At 40.0% G+C, this 22,387-nt stretch overlaps 1 protein-coding gene across 14 annotated transcripts in view; it reads left to right on the top strand.

Moving 5' to 3' along the window:
• Positions 1-22,387, top strand: part of clip1 (CAP-Gly domain containing linker protein 1) — a 105,067-nt gene that overhangs the window by 26,510 nt on the left and 56,170 nt on the right. For 10 of the 14 annotated variants that reach the window (XM_062958587.1, XM_062958586.1, XM_062958593.1 and 7 more), the window contains exons 4-9: positions 8,151-8,275; positions 10,600-10,816; positions 13,071-13,268; positions 14,052-14,155; positions 15,046-15,106; positions 20,832-20,936. In XM_062958587.1, the coding sequence (XP_062814657.1) occupies positions 8,151-8,275; positions 10,600-10,816; positions 13,071-13,268; positions 14,052-14,155; positions 15,046-15,106; positions 20,832-20,936 (810 nt within the window). The remainder of the gene's footprint in view (positions 1-8,150; positions 8,276-10,599; positions 10,817-13,070; positions 13,269-14,051; positions 14,156-15,045; positions 15,107-20,831; positions 20,937-22,387) is intronic. The other 4 variants (XM_062958589.1, XM_062958597.1, XM_062958598.1 and 1 more) reach the window with 2 other exon arrangements.

The raw sequence follows: 22,387 nt of genomic DNA, 5'->3' as shown, positions 1-22,387 counted from the left end.
GCTAAAAATATGAACAAATTGCAAAAAAGAAAAGAAAGAACAATGCAATATTTAAAATGAAGAACAATTTAACCAACATAAACTACCAGTATTTCAATTGGAAGTGTGGAACTGCTTCTGATTGATGAGAGAGTCAAGTTAATTAGGATTCTTACTGTTGTGTACCTTTAAATCGTTTTAGACTCAAGGCGACCCTAATGTCTAAAGTTTAGGGCGGGGGCCAAGTAAAGAACTTGGAGGGCTGCATCCAGACCGCGGGCCTTATTTTGGGTATCCCAGGCCTTAATCATTAACAGAAATATAAACCCTATACAGTTATGTGAGACTGCAGCTTTACGTGAAGTTTCCTCTTGCTGTTACCACTTTAGCAATTGTGTCACTCTGACCACTAAAGCTTCCTAAGTTTAAGCTACATGAGAATGTTGTTACAATATAGAGAAAGGGATTCCTTCTTTCCAAGTATAGTTCTCCAAGGCAAAAAGGAGAAAACCAGACACTGAAATAATGCCTAGAGGGAATTACATCAAAAGCAGGGGATTGCCACTCCCAAGGCGCCGTACTTGCATGCAGAACTGCTTTGCAGCATTTTGCAAACATCTGGCTGGACACTGAAGTGGCAGCTTTAGAACTCATCTGCAGAAAAGGAAAATTTTGTCAAGGATGTCAAAGCCATACAGAGCACAACCATAAACCTAGCAGGAATAAACTTGTTGACGAACAAAACCCAACAATTTCACCCACATCCAGCTAACTGTCAACAGACTGAGTTGTCCGCTTCCCCATCTAACCCCCTGCAACTGTGTTTTTTTGTCCATTTATCTCTATGAATGATTTTATTTTTCATCTTTCTCATTTTGTCTTATCTACACTTAAAGGAAGACTGGCAAAGCCCACAATAATCTTTAACAGAAAAGATAACTGGCAAGGAATTCTCATTTATGGTACTGTGCTTCAACTTGAGTATTCATGTGAGTGTGTATGCCATCTCCTTATACACACACATACTGCCCTCAGTTTTAGTAGGGTTTTTTTGCTTGAAACAGAATAGATTCTTATCTGTGAAATGTGCCATCCCCCACAACGGACCCATTTGTTTCTAAGATGTTAGCAGCACAGCCTTTTATTTTTTCCTTTCATTCAAGAATCCGTTAGGTGCAGATATATAGTGTGTGTCCTATTTTCATGAGTGGGATTATTTCCACCAGCCTTGAAACCTTCAGCAGATGTTTGTTTGCCCTGGGTGTCTGGGACTTTTCCATCCCTTTGCCTCATGGATGTAGTAACAGTACTACAACAGCTTTGCTAGGAGCCCCTGGTGGCGCAGTGGGTTAAAGCCTTGTGACTTAAAGGGTGGCTTGCTGACCTGACGGCTGCCAGGTTCGAATTCAACCCGGGGAAGGCGCGGATGAGCTCCCTCTATCAGCTCCAGCTCCATGCGGGGACATGGGAGAAGCCTCCCACAAGGATGGTAAAAACATCAAAAAAAATCTGGGCGTCCCCTGGGCAACGTCCTTGCAGACGGCCAATTCTCTCACAACAGAAGCGACTTGCAGTTTCTCAAGTTGCTCCTGACACGGGAAAAAAGAGCTTTGCTCTCACTAGGCAGTAGTCAAGAACATAAGACCCACCTTGCTGGATGAGACCAAAGACTTCTCTATTCCCGCATTCTGTTATCACAATGGCAAACTACTGTTTCTTGAAAAGTCCATAGGCAGGAGGTAAATGAAAGAAAATTCTCCTACCCATGTCCCCCAATAATTGGAATACATAGGCATTTTCTGTCTGATACGGAAGGTAACCTGGAGCCATCATGATTCATAGCAGTTGCTAGCATTATCCTTGTTGTGTCTATTATTTTATATGCCAGAAATCCACCATGTTGCCATAAATTGACAATGAATTCCTTACGTTAATTTAAAAGTATTAGTTTGCCAGTTAAGTTTAAACATTAATTAAGTCATATTTTTCTCCAAACGACATCATTTTGAAGATGTGTAGAAGTGACTTACTCCTGATGCCCTTGATTTTTAAACACGCATCCACACTCTTATCTCTTTGCACCCATCCTGTTCTTTGACAAGCCAAGGAAGTATTTGAAAATTTTCCATGGAGAGCAAGGAAACACATGCCTATTAGAAAGCATGGGGAGAGGGGAATAAATCCAAATGGAGACAGACTAATGAATGGCTGGAAGTTCAGTAAATTGTGGGCATGGATTTTTTTCCTTCTTTCCTTTTAGTCTTTGTGATTTGTTAATAATTAATCACACTGTCTCTGTTGAAATTAAAGCTTTTGTTCTCACCTTCATACAAATGCAGTTTGGTAGCCAAATGGAGATTATCCCATTTCTTTTTTTGCTAGGCGCAGGGTCAGCTCTGATTTGTATGCACTTGGATGGAAGACCAGCAACAAAGACCAGGTCCTGCAAATCATATCTCTGAGCGAGAGAAAACCACTCCAAGTCTCCCTTGCCTAAGAAAACCCTATGAAGTTTATGGGGTCACCATAAGTTGGCAGATGACTTGAAAGCACATAAACAAAGGCAGCTAGCCCAGGGTCACTCAACAAACCTTCTGTGGACTTGAGAGGGAAGGAAGGGCTGTCACCCAGGATTTTGATCCTAATGTTCACCTTTTTTGGCTAAATCCCCTCGCCCAAATTAGGATGCATATTAAATTTGTGTCATACGGTAATCTTAGTGCTGAGCCAAAGCAAAAGGAGAATCTGCTTCAGGAGCTGCACCTGGAGCTCCAATTTGAGGGGCATCATCTCTAATTTAATGGCCACGTCTCAGTGCAATGTGATCCTGAGATTTGTAGTTTGGTGAGGCATCAGCATTCTTTGGCAGAGAAGGCTCAAGATCTTGTAAAAGTACATCCCGCAGGATCCCATAGCATTGAGCCGGGTTAAAGTGGATTCATTCTACAGCATAGATGCATCTCAAGGTTTTCTTTTCCATTTCTGGAAGCTTTGATGTTCTAACACTTGTTTTTAAAGAAATAATTCTAAGCAGGCAGAAACTGTAACAACCAAATTACAAAGAGTGCACTTTTTCCTGTTCTACATTATATTTGGCAGCAAAGGCTTTTTTTGGGGGAGGGGGGGGGTTTCAGGGTTTTGAAAATTGAGATGCATGTTAGATTTGATGGTGAGTCAATACGAGTATTCCACATTGGAGTGGGGAAGGAATTGAGAGTTAGAGAGCTGCAAAGAATAAAGGACCACCTTAGCAGACAATCTATGGGGTGGTTTTTCATTCAAATTTGAAACATATTCATGGATTCCAAATGCTGCCTGTAGGTCTGTTGCCGATTTCCTTTTTGGAATGGAAGCGGTTGCTGCATCCCACACATTTGATGCTATGTTCTGCAGGACTAGAATTTGAAAGACAGCTATTTATTTGGCTGGGCTGGTTTGGGCCATCTGCTCTCATCAGGAAGCTTTTGAATGTGTGCGCTTGAGAAAAGGAAGATCAGCATCGCCCTTCACTCCACATTGTGAAAAATGTGCTTCTTTATTCAATTTCGACAACTGGCGTTTAATCAGTTGCGATTTTTAAAAACGCAGTGGAGCACCAGACTCAGCTCCCTCTCCTTTTCTCCCCACAATGTTCCACGTAAAGAAGACAAATCTCAGTGATCCCCTGACCAGCTGCTTTGGCTCTTTCCCACTTTGCATCATCCTTCCTGAATTATATGGGGTTGTCATGTTCTGCTAAAAAAAGATTTGGCAGATCTTCGCTGGACTCTTCCATTTTTTATCAGTCTGCTTCCTTCTAAGTGAAGGTCACTAGTGCAGCTATTTTAATCGTATTGTAACATTGCCCTGCTTTTGTGCAAACTTCTAAAAATTGATTTTTTAGAAAAAGGGTGGGAGACCATTCCAAACCATTGTGTTGAACTATGGGGCCTAGCGTTATGGTTTTTCCCCTTAGTACAGAGTGGCACAGCAACCAGCCATACTGGCACACTGGCAATGATATTTGGAAGCCATAGTACATTTTTCCTCAAAGTCTGCTGAGATTGACTTGTCTCTTTCTAGAATAGTTCCTATCACAATCATGGTCTTGACTATGGTGTGAGAACTGTTCAATTCTAGTAAACTTAATGGTACATACATAGTCCCTGTAGCTTTGGATGATTTTCTTCCTGGCATGCTTTGCTAGGAAATAGGAAATACTACCCTAAACTGTGTAGTTTCTGGGAGTTTTGGAGTATGAATTATCTCATTCTGTTTAGAGGAGAGAGAGAGAGAGACCAAGAGACACAACAAGAGGAGAAATAATTTAACGTATGAATAATTTGGCCCGTTTGGGCTTTTCTTTAGGCCAAAAACACAAATGCTGAAATTGAATGAAAGTTGTTTCACTTGATCATTTACAGAACGAAACAAAAAGTTGTAACTCCAGGAAAACGGGTTGTAAACCTTTGAGAAGCAACAGTTCCCACAGTAAATACACAAAGGGTTTTATAGTTCATGGTTGCCTTTTGTTTCAGAATAATGAGTTGTAGCTTAGTGACAGATGTCTTTCTCAAAAAGTTTAGATGGGCTATGGGTCCTAAGTATCCTGTAAAAATGCAGCTTGTTAGAAACCATGTGAGATATGCAAATAAATAAATATATCATAGGAAGCAGAGTAAACTGTTCTTTTGACAAGTCCAGCCTCTACTTTTGTGACTTTTTTCGTATTTTTATTCCAAAGATAAATCATGAATGCGTTAAATTGTTACTTCTTTGGAAATTAATGAAAATGTTCAATCTTTCTCACTTGTTTTCTGCTGTCCCCAAGGATCTTCATGGTTCTGAGTTACAAAATTGAATGTTAGAAGAGCCTTTATGACGACAAGGGTGGTTCAGCAGTGGGACTAGTTGCCTAGAGAAGTACTGGGGCCTCCTCCTTTGGATGTCTTCAAAAACAGTCTGGACAGCTCCTTAGTGCTGGAAATCCTGCATTGAGTAGAATGGAGTTAGACTTCATGGCCCATAGGGCCCCTCCCAACTCCACGATTCTCTGAAAAATCTTCACTTTTAAAATTTGCAGTGAAATCCCAATTGGTTGCAATGTTAAATGTAAGCCTCAACACCACATAAATTTGGGCAACGCCCTTTCAGTATTTCGGTTACTAATCTTGATCCAGGGGAAGTCAGATCCAGGGCTTCTCTGCACCAAGTCCACTTTTCATTGGTGTTATAAAAATGGTCCATTGAAATATGTCCCCTACTCCCTATGCCCATTCAGCCTGCCAGAATGGGAAAAAGGTGACCCATCTAACATCTTCTGCCAAATGGATCACAGTCAGAATTGTGGGCCATAGAATCACCACGGAGGACTTAGACATTCCTAGATAAGTGTCATCTTTAAGAATCTCTAGGTTTTCCAGTGCAACTCTGTGGTCACCTTGTGGCAGAAGTTGACCATAGATACCTCACAACCTCTGAGGATGCCTGCCATAGATGTGGACGAGACGTCAGGAGAGAATACTTCTGGAACATGGCCAAACATACAACAACCCTGTGACCATAGATCGCCTAGGAGGACCTGGAGATTCCTAGTTAGAATAATAATAATAATAATAATAATAATAATAATAATAATAATAATAATAATAACTTTATTCTTATACCCCGCCCCAATCTCCCTGGAGGGACTCGGGGCAGCTTACATGGGGCCTTGCCCAGCACAACAATGTAACAACAACAAGACAATAAAACAAATATCCCAACAATAAAACATCAGCATCAATAAAACAGTCATAAAAATCAACATACAGAATAAAATGTTAAAACATTAATGTATTAATCAAATCTGCACATCATCAAATCCACATATATTCACATCCACAAAAGTTAAACTTGCAAATGTGAAGGGCCGACTGTATTTTGAAAATATTATCTTCAAGAAAATGTTTGTATCTGTTTTAATATATATATTCAAATTAAAATGTTTATATGATATTAATATATATCCCTAGCCCACTTTCAAATACCACATATTCTCCTCTTCTTCTCTCTCTACCTCCTCCTTTTTATATCTGTATTTGAAGAATCCAATAATGTTTTGAAACATGTAAAATGTTCTACTTCTGTTTTCCTTGGCTCATAATTCAGAATCTCATCATAAATAAGTTTAATTGTTTTCTGGGTGGAGTGTGCTCTTTATATTTCTGCCGTTAAGGCAAGTGGTTTTCAGGCTTTTGGAATTAATGCTAGTAGATCAGGTTTGTCTAAAGAGCTTTTGGAGGCAGGAATAACTTTACTGGTCTGTTGAGTTGTGTGTATGTAATATTCTGAAAATGCCAATTCTGCATTTCCGTCATGTAGAAACTAGTTTCACCGCAATCTCTTAACCTTCCCAAGATTATAAATTGATAAACTGCTCCAGGTCTTATGAAGGCTCACTCCACACATTAAAAGGCTTGTACCTTTAACTAATTGATGCTCCAAAAAGAATATCTCCACAAAATGTGCTTTATTTTATTATCTGAGTTGCTATAGTTAGATGACATTTAGTGCAAATACTAGAGCACCTCCTTGGGATTTATAGTCTGAAGCACATTTAGTGAAAGATGTGTTTTCTCTTGTGGAAGATAAGTTTCAGATTACTTCACATCACGTTGTACACATTGCTGAAATTGTGAGCACAGACAACTCTTACCACCTGGACTTTAACATAAAGTAATTATTTTGGATCTTCGTATAAGAAGCTCTTCATATCACAAATATTCCCATTGCTTTGAGTAGTTTGCATTTCATGCTTCCTGTCTATGTGAAAAGAGCATGTTTCCAATCCAGTATATATTTTAGCAGTTACGACAAGGAATTTCCTTGTCTGGATAAAAAAAGAGAGAATAGAAGTTGCCCAAAATAGCTCAATGTACTAAATGCAAGGAGCCCCGGTGGCGAAGTGCGTTAAAGCGCTGAGCTGCTGAACTTGCAGACCGAAAGGTCCCAGGTTCAAATTCCGGAAGCGGCTTGAGCGCCCGCTGTTAGCTCCAGCTCCTGCCAACCTAGCAGTTCGAAAACATGCCAATGTGAGTAGATCAATAGGTACCGCTACGGCGGGAAGGTAATGGCACTCCATGCAGTCATGCCTATAGCCACATGACCTTGGCCAGCTACCTGTTTGGTTTCATTTTCCATGTACTCAGAAGTTTCATTGTTGTGATGCAGTGGCCTCTGGAGGCCAGATGATGACACTGGCTTACCAGTTAAAATATAATTACAGTTTAACTTCAGACCATAGCTTTCAAGCTCTGATCTCCTGTTCTAGCTTTTTGGCTAGTAGAAGTCCCTGTTTGGCTAGATTGGCCATCATGCCAAGTCACAATTAAGCTTTCTAGAACTTGGATTGTGTGCTGTTTTGAATTGAGCTGTTGACAGGCTTCAGAATGTGACTCAGATGCCAAAAAAAAACCCAGCAAGATGATGCAAATAAATACAGCTGAGTAACTAAGACTAAGTTACTCCCCTCCCCCTCTCACAGGGTAATATGTGGTTAAAGGTAATGATGTACTGAATGTTATATTAGATACTTGAAAAGCCAAGTTATAGTTATTTAACTATATTTATTTATTTACAGCATTTATATTCCGCCCTTCTCACCCCGAAGGGGACTCAGGGCGGATTACAATGAACACATATATGGCAAACATTCAATGCCAACAGACAAACAACATATATAGACAGACACAGAGGCATTTAACATTTTTTTCCAGCTTCACGATTCCGGCCACAGGGAGAGCTGTTGCTTCACTGTCCAGTAGTGGCTGTACTTCCTCATTCCATTCCTCGTGTTTTGCTGGCAGTTTTATGATGTTGTAAATTAGTTAAATTAGCCTCCCCGCATAAAGCGTACCTAAATTTCCCTAATTGACAGATGCAACTGTCTTTCGGGGCTGCATAGGTCAACAGCAAGCCGGGCTATTTAATGGTCTGGGGCTTAACCCAACCCGGGCTTCGAACTCATGACCACTCAGTCAGTAGTGATTTATTGCAGCTGGTTACTAGCCAGCTGCGCCACAGCCCGGCCCTATTATTTTAGTTGCAAAGGAGTTCTTCTCCTAATGTGGTACTGTATATTTTCTTTTTTATGGCAATGAAGTCTATATATATTTTTTCATTTCCTCTCTCCTTCTCTCTCTTCCATTCAGGTTGGCGGTACGAAAGCTGGCGTCGTCCGCTTCCTAGGGGAAACCGACTTTGCTAAGGGGGAATGGTGTGGAGTAGAATTAGACGAACCTTTAGGAAAGAATGATGGCGCAGTGGCTGGAACAAGGTGAGTTCATGTCCGGAAAAGCAGCACACTGCCTGAGAGTGATGCAGGTTTCATGTCTTTTCAGATAACAGTCTCTTGTACATTGTTGTGGGGATTCTATACAGCTTCTGAGTTCATTTTCTAATATAATCTCACATTCGAGCCAGGAAACTACATTGACTCTCCTCTGTGTCTTCCTTTATAGCAAGATGGGTTTGGGCTGGATGGCTCTTGTGATCTCTTCCAACTCATTGCTTCTATGATCCTCTCAGAAAGACATTAAAAAGTTTTTGTATCTGGAGTTCTGAAGAGAGTGTCTTTTGCTGAATTCTCTTCCAGTTGTGTTATTGAGACTCTTCAGCAGTGATTCTTCTTCTTTCTTTTTTTAAGTGGGGTTTTTTCTCTTTACTTGAACTTGACCATGCCGGTATTACAGCTCCCACTTCCTTTCAGTCGAGTGCTGCTGTGCTTATCTAGAAGTACAGGATGCATCCCTAAGAGGGAGGGAAAGCATTTCTCTCTCAGGGTTTTTTGTGCCTAGTTTGTGCTGCTTCTTCCGTGTTTTCTGTCAGCAGTATAGACTGATCAAGAATCAAAACTGGAATACTCTTGAGGGACCTAATACTGTAGAACTAGCCATATTTGTCCAAGCATAAGTCAAGTGATGGATTCTCCTTTGGCAGTCTTTAAACAGGGAATGAACAAATGTGCCTCATGCATACAGCTCTGAAGACACCAAAGAAAGTGTGTTCGAGTTAGTGGGAGTGAAAGAACAAGCTGGACAAACTGTTTAGGAAAATTCTGGGGAAATGCTGAGTATTTGGGTAGTAATAATTCAATAACTTTCCAGCAACATATTGCAATGTACAGTCATGAATATACATGAAAACTGTTTGATGGAATGGAAAGCATAGCCCCTGCAAACTGCTGGTATTGGCTCAAGTGTTTTGTATTGTTTTAAATCTGTATTTAACTGCTCATGTTTTTATTCTTTTGTATTGTTGTGTATTGGCATTGAACTCTGCCAGTTTTGTAAGCCACCCAGAGTCCCTTCGGGTGAGACTGGCGGGATAGAAATGATGGAAATAATAAATAATAATATTGACTTTTTGCCAGTTATGCTTGTGAAAGAGGGCATTTAAGGGCATTTGAAACAAATTATTGAATTCCTTTAATTCAAAGACTCACTTTTCCCCTAGATAAACATCTCTACAAATGGAGTGTGTCTTAGAATTGCAAGTGTATCGTGTATTTTTGTTGACCTCGGGCCATACATTATACAAAAGACACACTGGGATCCTTATATTAAAACTACATTTTTTTGGCTGGCCAGAATGCTAAAATAACATACAAAATGGCATCTATATATATAAAAGGGTAATGAAATTTCGGCCTAGGATAAAACAACAAAACTACACATCCCAGAAACACTAAACTTGACAGCACAACCCCTCATCCATGCCTCTACGTTCATACAACAAAAAGAAAAGAAAAATAAAGTCCTAATTAGAGGGAGAGGAATAATTGTTTTTATCCAATTGCTGCCAGAAGGCTAAGCTCCACCCACTTGGTCTGCTGTCAGTTAGAAGGCTAAGCTCCACCCACTTGGTCTTCTAGCAACCCACTCAGCCCAGGGCCACTTCAATCAGGCCTCTTCCACACTGCCTATAAAATACAGATTATCTGATTTCAACTGGATTATATGGCAGTGTAGACTCAAGATGAGCACCAACCCCCAGAGTCAGACACAACTGGACTTAATGTCAGGGGAAAACCTTGACCCTTTACCTTAACTACCACCAATTCCTCAATACTTTATTTCCCATACCACCATATTTCGCCACAGCAACGTGTGGCCGGGCACAGCTAGTCTTTTCTATATAAAGCAACTCAGCTGATAACTGCATATTTGGAGTTGATTGGTGTAAATTGTAGGGGTGATGCAGATATTTGATATGGTTTAGGATCTTGACCCCTTGTTGTTAACAGCTTGTTTATTTGAACTTTGGTTGTAATGTGGGTTGTATGTTGTATGTGTTAAATGTATTTGTCAAATGTTTTAATATGGCTGATAGGCTATTTATTAAAACATATTTGTATGTATTTTTGTTGATGGCCATGGTGGTACTGAAATTAGGGTGCATCTTACAATTGCAGAAATAGGGTATTTATGAATAGTGCTGAAGTGTGTATATCTGTTTAATCAATGTATCTACCTCTTGCGATATCTCAGTGATATTTTGGAGCAGGCAACATGTGCTCATAATTTTAGAATATGTGAACTGTCTAAAAGGAATATTTTTTTCTGATTTCACTTCTGGATTTGCCTGTCTCTTTCCCTGCAGGTACTTCCAGTGCCAGCCCAAATACGGTCTGTTTGCGCCAGTCCATAAAGTGACCAAGATTGGTTTCCCATCGACGACACCAGCCAAAGCCAAGACAACAGTGAGGAAGGCCATCCCAACACCCACCAGCTTGAAAAGAAGTCCAAGCGCCTCCTCCCTCAGCTCCCTTTCCTCTGTCGCCTCATCCGTTAGCAGCAAGCCAAGCCGCACAGGACTAGTAAGCCTCTTTTCTTACTCTCATCTTGTCTGCCTTTAGAGGAGAAATTGGTTTGCATTTGGCTCTTGTAAAGCAAGAGAATAGTACAGGTTTTAGGAGGTAGCATGATCCAGTTTCTTCTAATACAGGTTGACAAAGTGCAGTATGCAGGCCACAGGAGCCCACAGGAGTCTCTCATTTATCTGTCTGTTTGTCTATAATTTATCTATCTTTCTATCTATCTGTATCTTTTATCTATTTTCTACCATCTATCCTATCTATCATACCTCTTTATCTGTCTCTATCATGTATATCTGCTTATCTCCTCTATCTATCTATCTATCTATCTATCTATCTATCTATCTATCTATCTTCCTATATATATATATAGAAAACTGTCTATCATTTATCTATCTATATGCAACTTTATCTATCTATATGTAACTTTGTTTATCTTATCTATCTATACCTCTGTCTCACTATCATCTATATATCATGTATATCTATCTTTATTATCGATCATTTATCTATCTTCCTATCTATTGTCTATTTATATCATCTATCTACCTGTCTATCATTTATCTACCTTCCTATCTATATGTATCTTTTAACTTTCTACCACCTATCTATCTGTCCTATCTGTAATCTAGCTCTACCTCTCACTTATCTATGATTGATCAATCATGTATATCTATTTATCACTATCTATAATTAATCTCTCTTTCTATCTACTGTCTGCTTGCCTATCATTTACCTATCTTATCTATATGCAACTTTATGTGTCTTTCTATCATCTGCTATCTTATCTATCATTGATTGCTAACTATTTCTAACTTTTTATCATCTATCTATCCAATCATCTATCTAAATTTTTGTTGTAGATGTCCTCACATCTCTGGGGGTGTGAGGACAAATTCACTGCATGTTTGTCCTTCTCCTATTCCTTTTCGGTCAAGGCTATTTTTAAAATAGCAAGGGACTGCTTGTTTTAAACAAAACCTGTCTCAGATCTAAAATCACCCAAGGAGCCTTAAAAACGCAGTTAAAAATGCTCCATACCCCTGAAAGGCATTTGTGGGCAAAATATAATGTTTGCTTGGTAGGTCAGTCCCTCTATGCCTTTTCAGGGATTTTTGTGGCCCTCTAATCTCCAGAAATTGCCCACTCTTTTTCTAAAGTCCACTGAAAGCACACATAAACAAAATCTTCACAAATTCTATAGAATACAAGGATTGGTTTATTTTAAAACTGTTATATTTTTACACATTTAACTCAAAAATAACAATCAACACTTAAAACAAGCAGGCCCTTCGATTATAAAGTAAATTAGTTGCATGGAACACTATAACTTTTTCCCTTGCTGCTTTTGTTGTTGTTTTCGTTGTTAAAACTGGGCTGCAAGATTGAAGCTATTGATTTAAAGCAAAGTGTCATGGAAGCTTTTAAGTCACAGGCTTGGGCTGTAGTCCTGAGCACACTTGTTAGGGGATAAGCACAAATGAATACCATAAAAGTTAGTTCTAGATCAGGCCTGCACAGCATGTGGCCCGGGGGCCAGATACAGCCCTCACGAGACTTTGGTGAAGCTGTGAGAGGGCGGTCACACACAGCACTACAGCAGAGTAACAATTGGAACTTGCCATTTCCTTCAAGTATTTAATTTCCGCTTTGCTGCTTCCTCTAAAGGAAAGGCGCCGTCTCACAAACCTGGAAGGAGTCGCTAAAAACCTATCTGTCCCAAAGAGGTTTCGCCTATTCAATTTCAGCCTCTTACTACTACCAAGTTGTGCAGGCCTGTGCTAGTTAAATAAGCACGTGATTTTGTTTTTAGAACTCATTCATTTAAAGGGGAAATGAAAGGGGCTGGTATCTGGGCAATGTCAGTAAGTGTACTGTTTAAATCCAATGCGTGTGTGTGGCGAAAACCAAATCTTTCTTCAACTTGACGTCAACTTTAACGCTATCATTTTTTAGGAAGTGTGAAAATACAACATTCTTCCCTGTTGACTGGGCTAAACAACGGACCTTTCTAGTAATTTATAAGACTTTGCAGCACTAGCAGCCAGTGGTTGAGGATCAGCACCGGACCATGGACAAGCGATCTGTTCAGGGCACCCCTTAATCTCACCAGTGCCAGTTTAACCACATTTTAGGAAGACATGCATGCAGAATGACAGTGACATTAACTCACAGCTAAACAGGCAGTCAGCATATGTACTTTTGTACCTGCCAAATGGGAGCTAGGCTCTTTAAAATGAATATCTCATGCTTGAAGTTGACAGAAACATCATCACGGTATGCAAGGAAAATCTCGGGCACCACCGCTCTCCAGGAAGCCCTTAAAGAGAAGCAACAACACATAGAGCAACTTCTGGCCGAGAGGGACCTGGAGAGAGCGGAGGTTGCCAAGGCCACCAGCCATGTTGGGGAAATAGAACAGCAACTGGCACTGGCGCGAGATGGCCATGACCAGGTAGGCCTTGATGATTTTCCTGTTGAAATGCTGATTGCAGAAAGCCAATGCGCTGTCTCCTAGTGCTCAGCCCACCTTTTATCCTCCAGCTGCTTTGGATCATGCCCCCACAATTCCTTCCGGTCAGCCAGGCTGGCCAAGGGTTCTGGGAGTTGGCCCAAAACAGCTGGAGGACCACTGTGCTTGCTATTTTTTATGTATTTTATTTTTGTCCTGCTTTTCTCCTGAATGGGATTCAAAGCGGCTTGCAGCTAAAACTTAAACAGAGTAGTTAAAACAGGATAAAGTACAAAAGCTAACAAACATTAAATAGCACTTTTCATTAAAACACTATTTTTAAAACATGGACATTTAAAAACACTTAAAACACACAATGCATATTAGACATCACTCCATCCTAGTCAGCCAAGGCTGAAGGTCTGTTTAAACCCAAAAGCCTTTGCCTGTTGACCAAAAGACAAAAGAGCAGACTTCATTGCTAAGCAGATACAATAACCAGTAATTTCTTTTAAAAGTGTTCCATGTAACTAAATTATGTATAACTTACTGTCTAATCCATAGTATTTTCCTAGCTCTTAAGCTAAATGCGCCAGCTCTGTATCAGCTCAGTTCTCATAAAGCATGACGTTGCATCTGTGTTTACAGGTAAGTTTGGGGCCTTGGTGAAGAAAGCGAGACCACGCTGGTTGTCTTCGGAAGCCGAATGTCATATATGTCGCTAATTCCCTGTAGCGTGGTTTAAGTAAATGAGTGATGCATCTAATGTCCTTCTTTTAAAACTAGCGTATGCTTGAAATGGAAACTAAGATGGACCAGTTGCGAGCCTTGGTAGAAGCTGCGGACAGAGAGAAAGTTGAGCTGCTGAACCAGTTGGAGGAGGAGAGAAGGTAGACTAATTCTGCCCCAAATGAAAAAAAAGTTTTCCCCAGGCAAATTACAATTCTTTATAATTGTTTAACAGTGAAGAAAAATGAGATAAAAATGGCAATGGACTCATTTGTGGTGATGTCTGTGAGGAAGGGAAAAAAAGAATCTGATGCTTCTCCATTTTATAATGTATCAGCTTTGATACCCGGCGAGGCCCGGGTTAGGTCATTTGTAACAATATTTATTAGAAATAACCATTAGTTGGTTTTGGCTGTTATGGATGATCCCATTAAAAAAATGTATAAGGATGTGGGTAAATTACAACTCTCATCATCATCTGTCATTGCCCCCAAACTGTACCAATAGTTGAAGTTAGTCATGATGGGTATGTGTGCCAAGTTTGGTCCAGATTCATCCTTGGTTCACAGTGCTCTCTGGATGTGGGTGAGCTACAACTTTCAACATCCAGGGTCAATCTCCCCGAAACCCCACCAGTATATAATATTGGTCATGTTGGGTCTCTGTGCTAAGTGTGGTCCAAATCCATTGTTGGTGGGAGTCACAGGGCTTGTTGATTGTGGTGAGCAAAAACTCCAACATCCAGTGTTTAATTCCCCCCAAAGGCCTCCAGTATTTTCTGCTGGTCTTAGAGGGGTCTGTGTGCAAAGTTTGGTTCATACTAATTGTTGACGGGAGTCACAGTGCTCTCTGAATGTGGAGGCCATCTTGAAAATTCCATACAAACATAGGTATATCCATAGATAGGTAGGTAGGTAGGTATTTTGACTTTTATTTATATACATAGGTAGATTAAAAGAATGTAGCTGTGATGCTTGATTCCCCTTATTTAAAATGATGCATTTCGAAATGCAATCCGCCATATTTATTGTGTTTTCCCTTTTCTTCACAGGCGGGTTGAAGACCTCCAGTTCCGTGTGGAGGAGGAATCCATCACCAAAGGCGACTTAGAGGTAACATTCCTCCGGTGCTGTTAAAATGGCTCTATGGTAGGATGTTGGAAAGAAAACCATTCTAGCTTCTGCTCGTATTGCTGCTACTATCAGAATGAAAAGAAAAGGGTTTCATCCTATATAGAGGTAGTCGAGGAATATGCATAATGTGGAGATAGGATTGTCTTGTTTACTGGGATATATTCTAAAGTTTTGGAGACTTTCTTTCTAATTCTTTGTCCTGTGTGCAAACAAGTATCTTCTTTTCGTTTTGTTATAATTCCGCTCTTTTTGCTCTTAAATCCAACGTTTTGCCGACGCCGTTTCTTAAAATTCCCAACTAGAAATGCAAAACTGAAGTTATGAAACTTGCAGTGTGTTGCTTGGGCTTTCCTGAAGTAAATACTGAAGGCCAATAGAAATTATTTCTGTGGCCAGAAGTACAGTTGAGTACTGCTAATCTTAGGCTCTGTATCATCCTGTGCTTCTTACGAACAGTTTAACATTTTCAAGGATTAATTCCATTCAAGGTTTGGATCAAAAATATATACCAAGTGTTTTTCTTTATTTTATTTGCTAACATATAGGCCTTACCAGACTGTGTAGGCACATGTTATTTTGTAAATTAGAGCTAATACAAACACTGCCAGTTTTGTACACTTCACCCGTACGCTTCTTTAACATGGCCTTTTAATATGATCTCATTTAAACTCTTAAAAGCAATGTGCAGTAAATGTCTTTTCCCTTGCACCATGTGCAATGCTCAATTCCAAACTGACTTGCAGAGCTGCCAATAAGTGCTAGCCTTGTACTCAGTTCTCCATTTCACATTTAACATCTTCTTTAGTTATTCTTTTTCTTTAATCTGCCATCCATTTTATCTGGATTTGTCATGGAACACTCATTTGCCTTCTCAGCCTTTGGCCTGACATCTGTATGTGTGTGTGTGTGTGTTACCAATATGCAGGAAAACACAAATTCTTTATGATTTATTCCAACCTTTTCTTTGCTGTGAGTCTCAAAACAGCATCCCTTTGAAAAGAGTTTGTGTAATACAAGGAAGAATTGTAGGAGCTCTCCCTGTTGCTGCTCACCATCATCCCCATAGAATGATGCTCCTGAACTGCATTGTATGATGCCTTCAGCATGTTAATTTCATCTTAAAGAAGCCAGATGTCCCAGAAGGCATGTTTGCTATATGTCACTATTGACTTGGCCATTTTAGAAGACCACATCAGGCATTTAGCTGCTCTTTTGCTCTCAGAAACCCAACAAGCAGCAGAATGGTGCAGAAGTTTCCGTAGTAGAATTCCATGTATCAGTATTACAGTTTAGATAGGTTTGATTGAAGGCATTCCACATTTACATCTTAACACATCTTAACAGTGTGTTTTTGAAGCTTGAAAACTTATTGCTCTGGGCCAAAGTCTCCAGAGCCCACCAGCTAGTATAGACTCCTCTATTTCACATTAATCTTGCATTTTGGGGAGTGGGATCACTATCTAGAGTCTGGGAACGCTTGGGTATCACTACCCCATCACAGCAAAAATCCTCCTAGTTAGATTCAAATGGTAGTGGTGAGCTCTGTGTTTCAATATTTGCTAATAGCAGATGTCTGAAGACCCTGAGAATGTCAGAGGACACCTAAATGTGTGTCCCCTTCTTAACACCAATTTTTATAAATAAAACTCTTGTTGCTGAAGTCCAACAGGTGTGTAGCTTTGAGAACAATTGCAGTGCATTTTAAAGGGAGGGACTTGCCTAATGCAAATGCCCTTCCTCAAGAAACTACCAATCTTCTGTTGGGAAATCCAGGAGTGCCCACTAGTGTCCAATAGGCAGAAATTCAGAAAACTTTATTATTTCCGTCAGTGTCAAACTCATTTTCATGGAGGGCCACATCAGCTTTATGGTTACATTCAAAAGGCCGCTCAATCCATGGACAGGGAAGGGCCAACTATAATTTTTTTACATAGTAGTTGGTGCTCTAGTTTTTATCCGGTTTGTGTCCCCGGATGTTATTGAACGATGACTCCCGTCACTTTGGATTATCCGCCTTGCAGACTGGGGATAATGGCAATTGCAACCCAACAGTCTTTGTGACTCTGAGGTTGGGGAAAGGCTAATGGACATTTTGACATCAGGCATCATATCTACAAGCCTTGTATCCAAATTCAAACCCCACTCTCCTGACTCAACAGAACAAACTGCAGCCTTCCAGATGTGACTGTATCCCAACTCCCATCAACTCTAGTTATGATGTATAATGATGAGGAATAACAACCATTGTAGTCCAGCATCTGGAGAGCCACATAAAATGACATGGAGAGGCACATTTGGCTTGAATTTGACACATGTGGGAAAGGAAGAGAAATCTGTAAGAAAAGCTAATAATGCCCATCTGCTGTCTCACCTAACTGACCCAATAGCTTAGTGAAACATAGAAGGATTTTGCACACACAAAACCAAATTTTGACAAGAATGTATCTAAACAAGTAAGATTAGTTTGAATTCCTTTTTTGTTTTGTTTTTTTGGTTTCGAGAAGCTCTCGGAGACAGAGCTGGCTGCTCCCTCCTCAACTCAGATAGATGCTCTTTTTGAGCCCAATGCTTGCTTTCTACTGTATATATTTCAGTGTCCTATTGATGCAGCTGGCTGTAGTAGTTGTGATTCTCCATTCTTTCCAATCAAGCTGAGGAGGTCTTTCAGTGAAATCTGCATGTGGCCTGCCCTCCTCCCCGCTGTTAGTTTTATGAACCTGTATCTTTTCTATGCCAGGTCTCCCTGTCTTTCTTTTCCTCTAGCAGAGACTTTCCCCCTATAAAAATCACTTTCCTTTCTATATCATTGTTAAGGCATTCCTGATGATTGTTTCTGGAGCATTTACCAAACAGTTAAGTGCTGCACCCACTGCAGGTAACTCAGAATGCTCTTTTGGCCCATTAAACACAACCTGTCCCAGAAAGCAGAATATTGGATTGCCAGTTGTCTGCATGAAACCTGACTGGACCTATTTTTGTGAGCACCTTAAGAGGCCTTTTCAAGCCGTTGAAAAGGTTGCCAGCTGTATGGAAAAGCAACCATATATGTATTTTGTTTGTTTAATTGATTTATAGCCTGCCTTTCTCCCCACCTGGGACCCAAGAACAAGAAAGATAAAAATAAAGCACACATAGACACACCATAAAAAGACATGCAATTAATCACCAAATACCAATTTGAATAAAAATGTATTTGCCTGCCAGAGAGCAGAGAGGAGATCATCATAGCCTCCCATGGAAGGAAATTCCATAGTGAGATCTGTTGCAGAAGTGTGCGGTTGTTGGAAATGATTGCTGGAGGGAATTAAGCTTACTTCCACTTTAATACAATTTTGCAAATTTAATCAATGTACTCAGAATCTCAGTGTTGCCAATAGCCCTTATTAACTACCATGCCGTTCATCAGATTCTGGAGGAAAGGTGCCATTGATGTCAGAACAAACAAGAAACAAAGCAAACCATCCCATAAACCAGCTCTTTGAAAGTAAATAGAGCAGAACTATTCCACTTCCAGAACTTGTTATGCTGGAACATCTTGGGTCCAGCTTCTTATTTTCATCATGAGTAAAGCCAAAAACTTAATTGACCCAATGGCAGTTTTGGGACAGCGACACACCAAAAAGCCACCCTTTTCAGTCAGCAGAGTCAAAAAAGGGCTATGGCAGCTTATCTTTTATTGTCCTATCATTCATTCTTCAGATACATATATGGACATCTCATCATCCTCATCATCAGTCATCCTGGTCATCATCCTGCCTTCTCCGTAGCCAGGAATTCAAGGCAGCTTACAATAGTTAAAAGAAATGTAGCTAAAAAAATATGCCAAAGACCAAAGTTAAATGCATCATTAGACTAGTTCAGTGATGGGCAACCTTTTGCACTTGGTGTGTCAAAATTCACCAAAAAACCTAGCATGACTTGGGTGGTGTGTCACTTTGAGAAAAAAACCCATAATTTCATAATATATATAGTTTAAATAACAAAAATGTATAATTGTAATATGTAACTGTATTTAATAAATCAAAAACTATTTACTACCATTATTTCCATGTACAACAATCTGTGGTACCTCTTGCAATTTCCACGCTGATTTCTCTCTATTGTAGTTTCAATGTAGTCATGAATAATGAATAATAATATAATAATATACTACAATAATAATAGAATAATAATAGAATTATATATATACACACACAGTAGAGTCTCACTTATCCAAGCCTCGCTTATCCAAGCTTCTGGATTATCCAAGCCATTTTTGTAGTCAATGTTTTCAATATATCATGATATTTTGGTGCTAAATTCGTAAATACAGTAATTACAACATAATATTCCTGCGTATTGAACTACTTTTTCTGTCAAATTTGTTGTATAACATGAAGTTTTGGTGCTTAATTCGTAAAATCATAACCTAATTTGATGTTTAATAGGCTTTTCCTTAATCCCTCCTTATTATCCAACATATTCGCTTATCCAAGCTTCTGCCGACCCGCTTAGCTTGGATAAGTGAGACTCTACTGTATATATATAAATGTAATGTGCATAATTCCCATGGAGTAAACAACAAAACTACTGGACCAAATCACACCAAATTTGGCCACAAAAGACATTAGTCATCCAATCAATCTGCATGCGGCAGCGTGTCAGGAAAAATGACTAGGCGTGTCAGTGCTGACACGCGTGTCATAGGTTGGCCATCACTGGACTAGTTAGAGATTAAAACTAGTTTAAAACCATAGCTATTTCCTTACAGGAAGTAGAGCTTTCATTTGAGTGTGGGCTTGGTCTGTTGTTTTACTTCTGAATGACATGTGATTCTTAACTTTTGAGGATATAGTAGTAGAACTGTATAATAAAGTGAGATCAAGGGGGGGGGGAAGACTCACCAGCCTCTAAGGATGCTTTTAAGGCTGATGAATTGGTCCATGAGCCGAATCTAGGTGGACAGTTTACCTGCTACAGGTCAGTCAATATTTCAGGAGTCCTATATATATCAGTATTCCATTTTCACTGAAAATAAGTGAAAAATGCTAGAATTTCAGGCAGCTATTGAGGTTGTTGAGATCAACTCCTTGCTTGAAATACAGAGCTAAAGCCTCTCCAGCAGATGACTGTTGAACCAGTGTTGAAGATGTCAGGAAACACAAAGCCCACCAGCCCAAGTTAATAATCAGTTCAGTTGTTGAACTACCTTTAGTATTATGGAATCCATCCAACTAAAATCGACCCTCCTGCCCGTTAAGCTCGATAGATCTAGTCCTGCCCTTTTGGCTAGCTCAGAACCCGTCTTTGCTCTCTTCTGTGTGATAGCCCTTCGGGTATTTGAAGCCTATCTTGCAAAGCCTTAACTATTCTAATCTGTTCTGATAATTGCCACACTGATCAATAACTTTGGCTGCATGAGTTTACCTTGCCACTTTTTTTTTAATCCATGCTCCTTTGTCCGTCTCTGTGTGTGCACATCTTTTCTCTCAATGTGTCAGTCGTGTGAGACACCTCCACGTTAGTTTCTCATCTGCGGCATCCATTCCTCCTCCCTGCCTCGCCTTCTTTTGTGTTCCGTTTTGTCATCCACTCGCCTCATTTGTTGCTCATCGCCGGTCGGAGACAACTGGTGGCACATCCTGCATGTCGCTCCTCTTTCCTCTTGTGCTGGCATGTGATGGTGGCACTGTTGTGTTCTCTTCCTTTCCCTTTTTACTAACAGACGCAGACCAAACTGGAGCATGCCCGCATTAAGGAGCTTGAACAGAGCCTGCTCTTTGAAAAGACCAAAGCTGACAAACTCCAGAGGGAGTTAGAAGACACTAGGGTAATGGACTTCGCTATTTACATGAACACGGCCTTTTTATGTGTGTAAAGGGGAAGGTTCCTGGTGCTAGGCGTGAGGAGGCCTGCTGTGCCTTGGAAAAGGAAGTGCACAGCCCCCGTGTTCTGTTTCTTAAAAGGGCCTTCTTTAAGGAAATATGGGTAAGATGCTGGCAAGAAAACGATCAGGAATAATCAAAACAAGACACAACCAAGGAGACCAAGCACCTTCAAACGCCATCAGTTGACAACTACAGTTAAATCGTACTTCAGTGGATCATGAAATAATGGATTTTGATTATTCTTTTAGGTATTCTGGTTCAGCTTATTGATAGTGTTAAAGAAGAGCCTTTATGCTCCTTGGCATGTTCTGTGGTCCACCTTTTATAGAGGCATTGCAAAGAGCCTTTATGCATTTATTTCTGTCAGACTTCTACAATAGCAAAAGTCAAACATAAGCAAACCCTGGTCCTTTGAGTGGTTCTATCAAGTGTATCATTGAAGATGTTGACAAAGAAAGGCAACGTTGCTGTACTTCCCGATCATTCTTTGACTCTACAGTGTTTCAGCTGGATCTAGATTACTTCAGATATACTCACCGAAATATCTTTCCCATAAACACACATCCTTGTACTCTTGCGCAGACTGTACCACTTCTGTTGTAATATTTTGCATCAAGAAGAAGCAGTGAGTAGAACTTGAGGGATCCCTCCAATGTTGACCCGGTGCCAATTGAACATTTAGTTTCTAGTCATTAAACTTGAATGCTTTGCACCAGGCCTGGCCCGTTTATTATCTCAACTCTTAAGTTTTATTTTCCGGTGATTCAATTCACTCTCTTTTGTAGCTACAGACAATGCTTTAATTAAATAGATCCTTTTCTTCCCATTAGCTAATGTGTCAGCTTCTAATCATACGTACCTTTTTTGAGTATATGGTTGCATTTAGTACAGTTTAGAGACAGAGGGAACGTTTTATTATCTATGAGCAATACCTGTCTTTTTTAAAAAAAAACTCTTACTGGACGGCTGTAGTTTTACTTCAGTATCTCGGCAGGCACTACATGTGGAGCCCTTTATATAACAAAGTTCCTTGTAACAGATCTTTCCACTTTGGTAAAGGAAAAGTTGATTTCCTATGAAGTTAAACTTTGCTCTGTCGCCATGAATTTAACTAAAAGTCACGTGTCTCAGCAGCGATCTTGTAGTCAGCAGCCAAATTTCAGTACTGAATGATGAGGATCTACGCGATTTTCAACACTGATTTTTCCTTGAGTTGGTGTCCATTACTATTAATTTATTTATTTGAAGAAAACAGTTTAGCATCTTAACTTTCCTTGGCAAACAGTCCCAAATCTACAAGCTTAATTCTGTCCAATTCTTCTGCGCGTTTTCTTAAAAGCAGCGGATTCTGCTTGGCTAGAGAGATTCCTGTTAGTGGCCCCTATCATTTATT

This window comes from Anolis carolinensis, chromosome X, assembly GCF_035594765.1.
Source record: "Anolis carolinensis isolate JA03-04 chromosome X, rAnoCar3.1.pri, whole genome shotgun sequence".
NCBI classification, from domain to species: domain Eukaryota; kingdom Metazoa; phylum Chordata; class Lepidosauria; order Squamata; family Dactyloidae; genus Anolis; species Anolis carolinensis.
The sequence above is the reverse complement of the archived record's forward strand: the minus strand, read 5'-3'. Positions and strand labels throughout refer to the sequence as shown.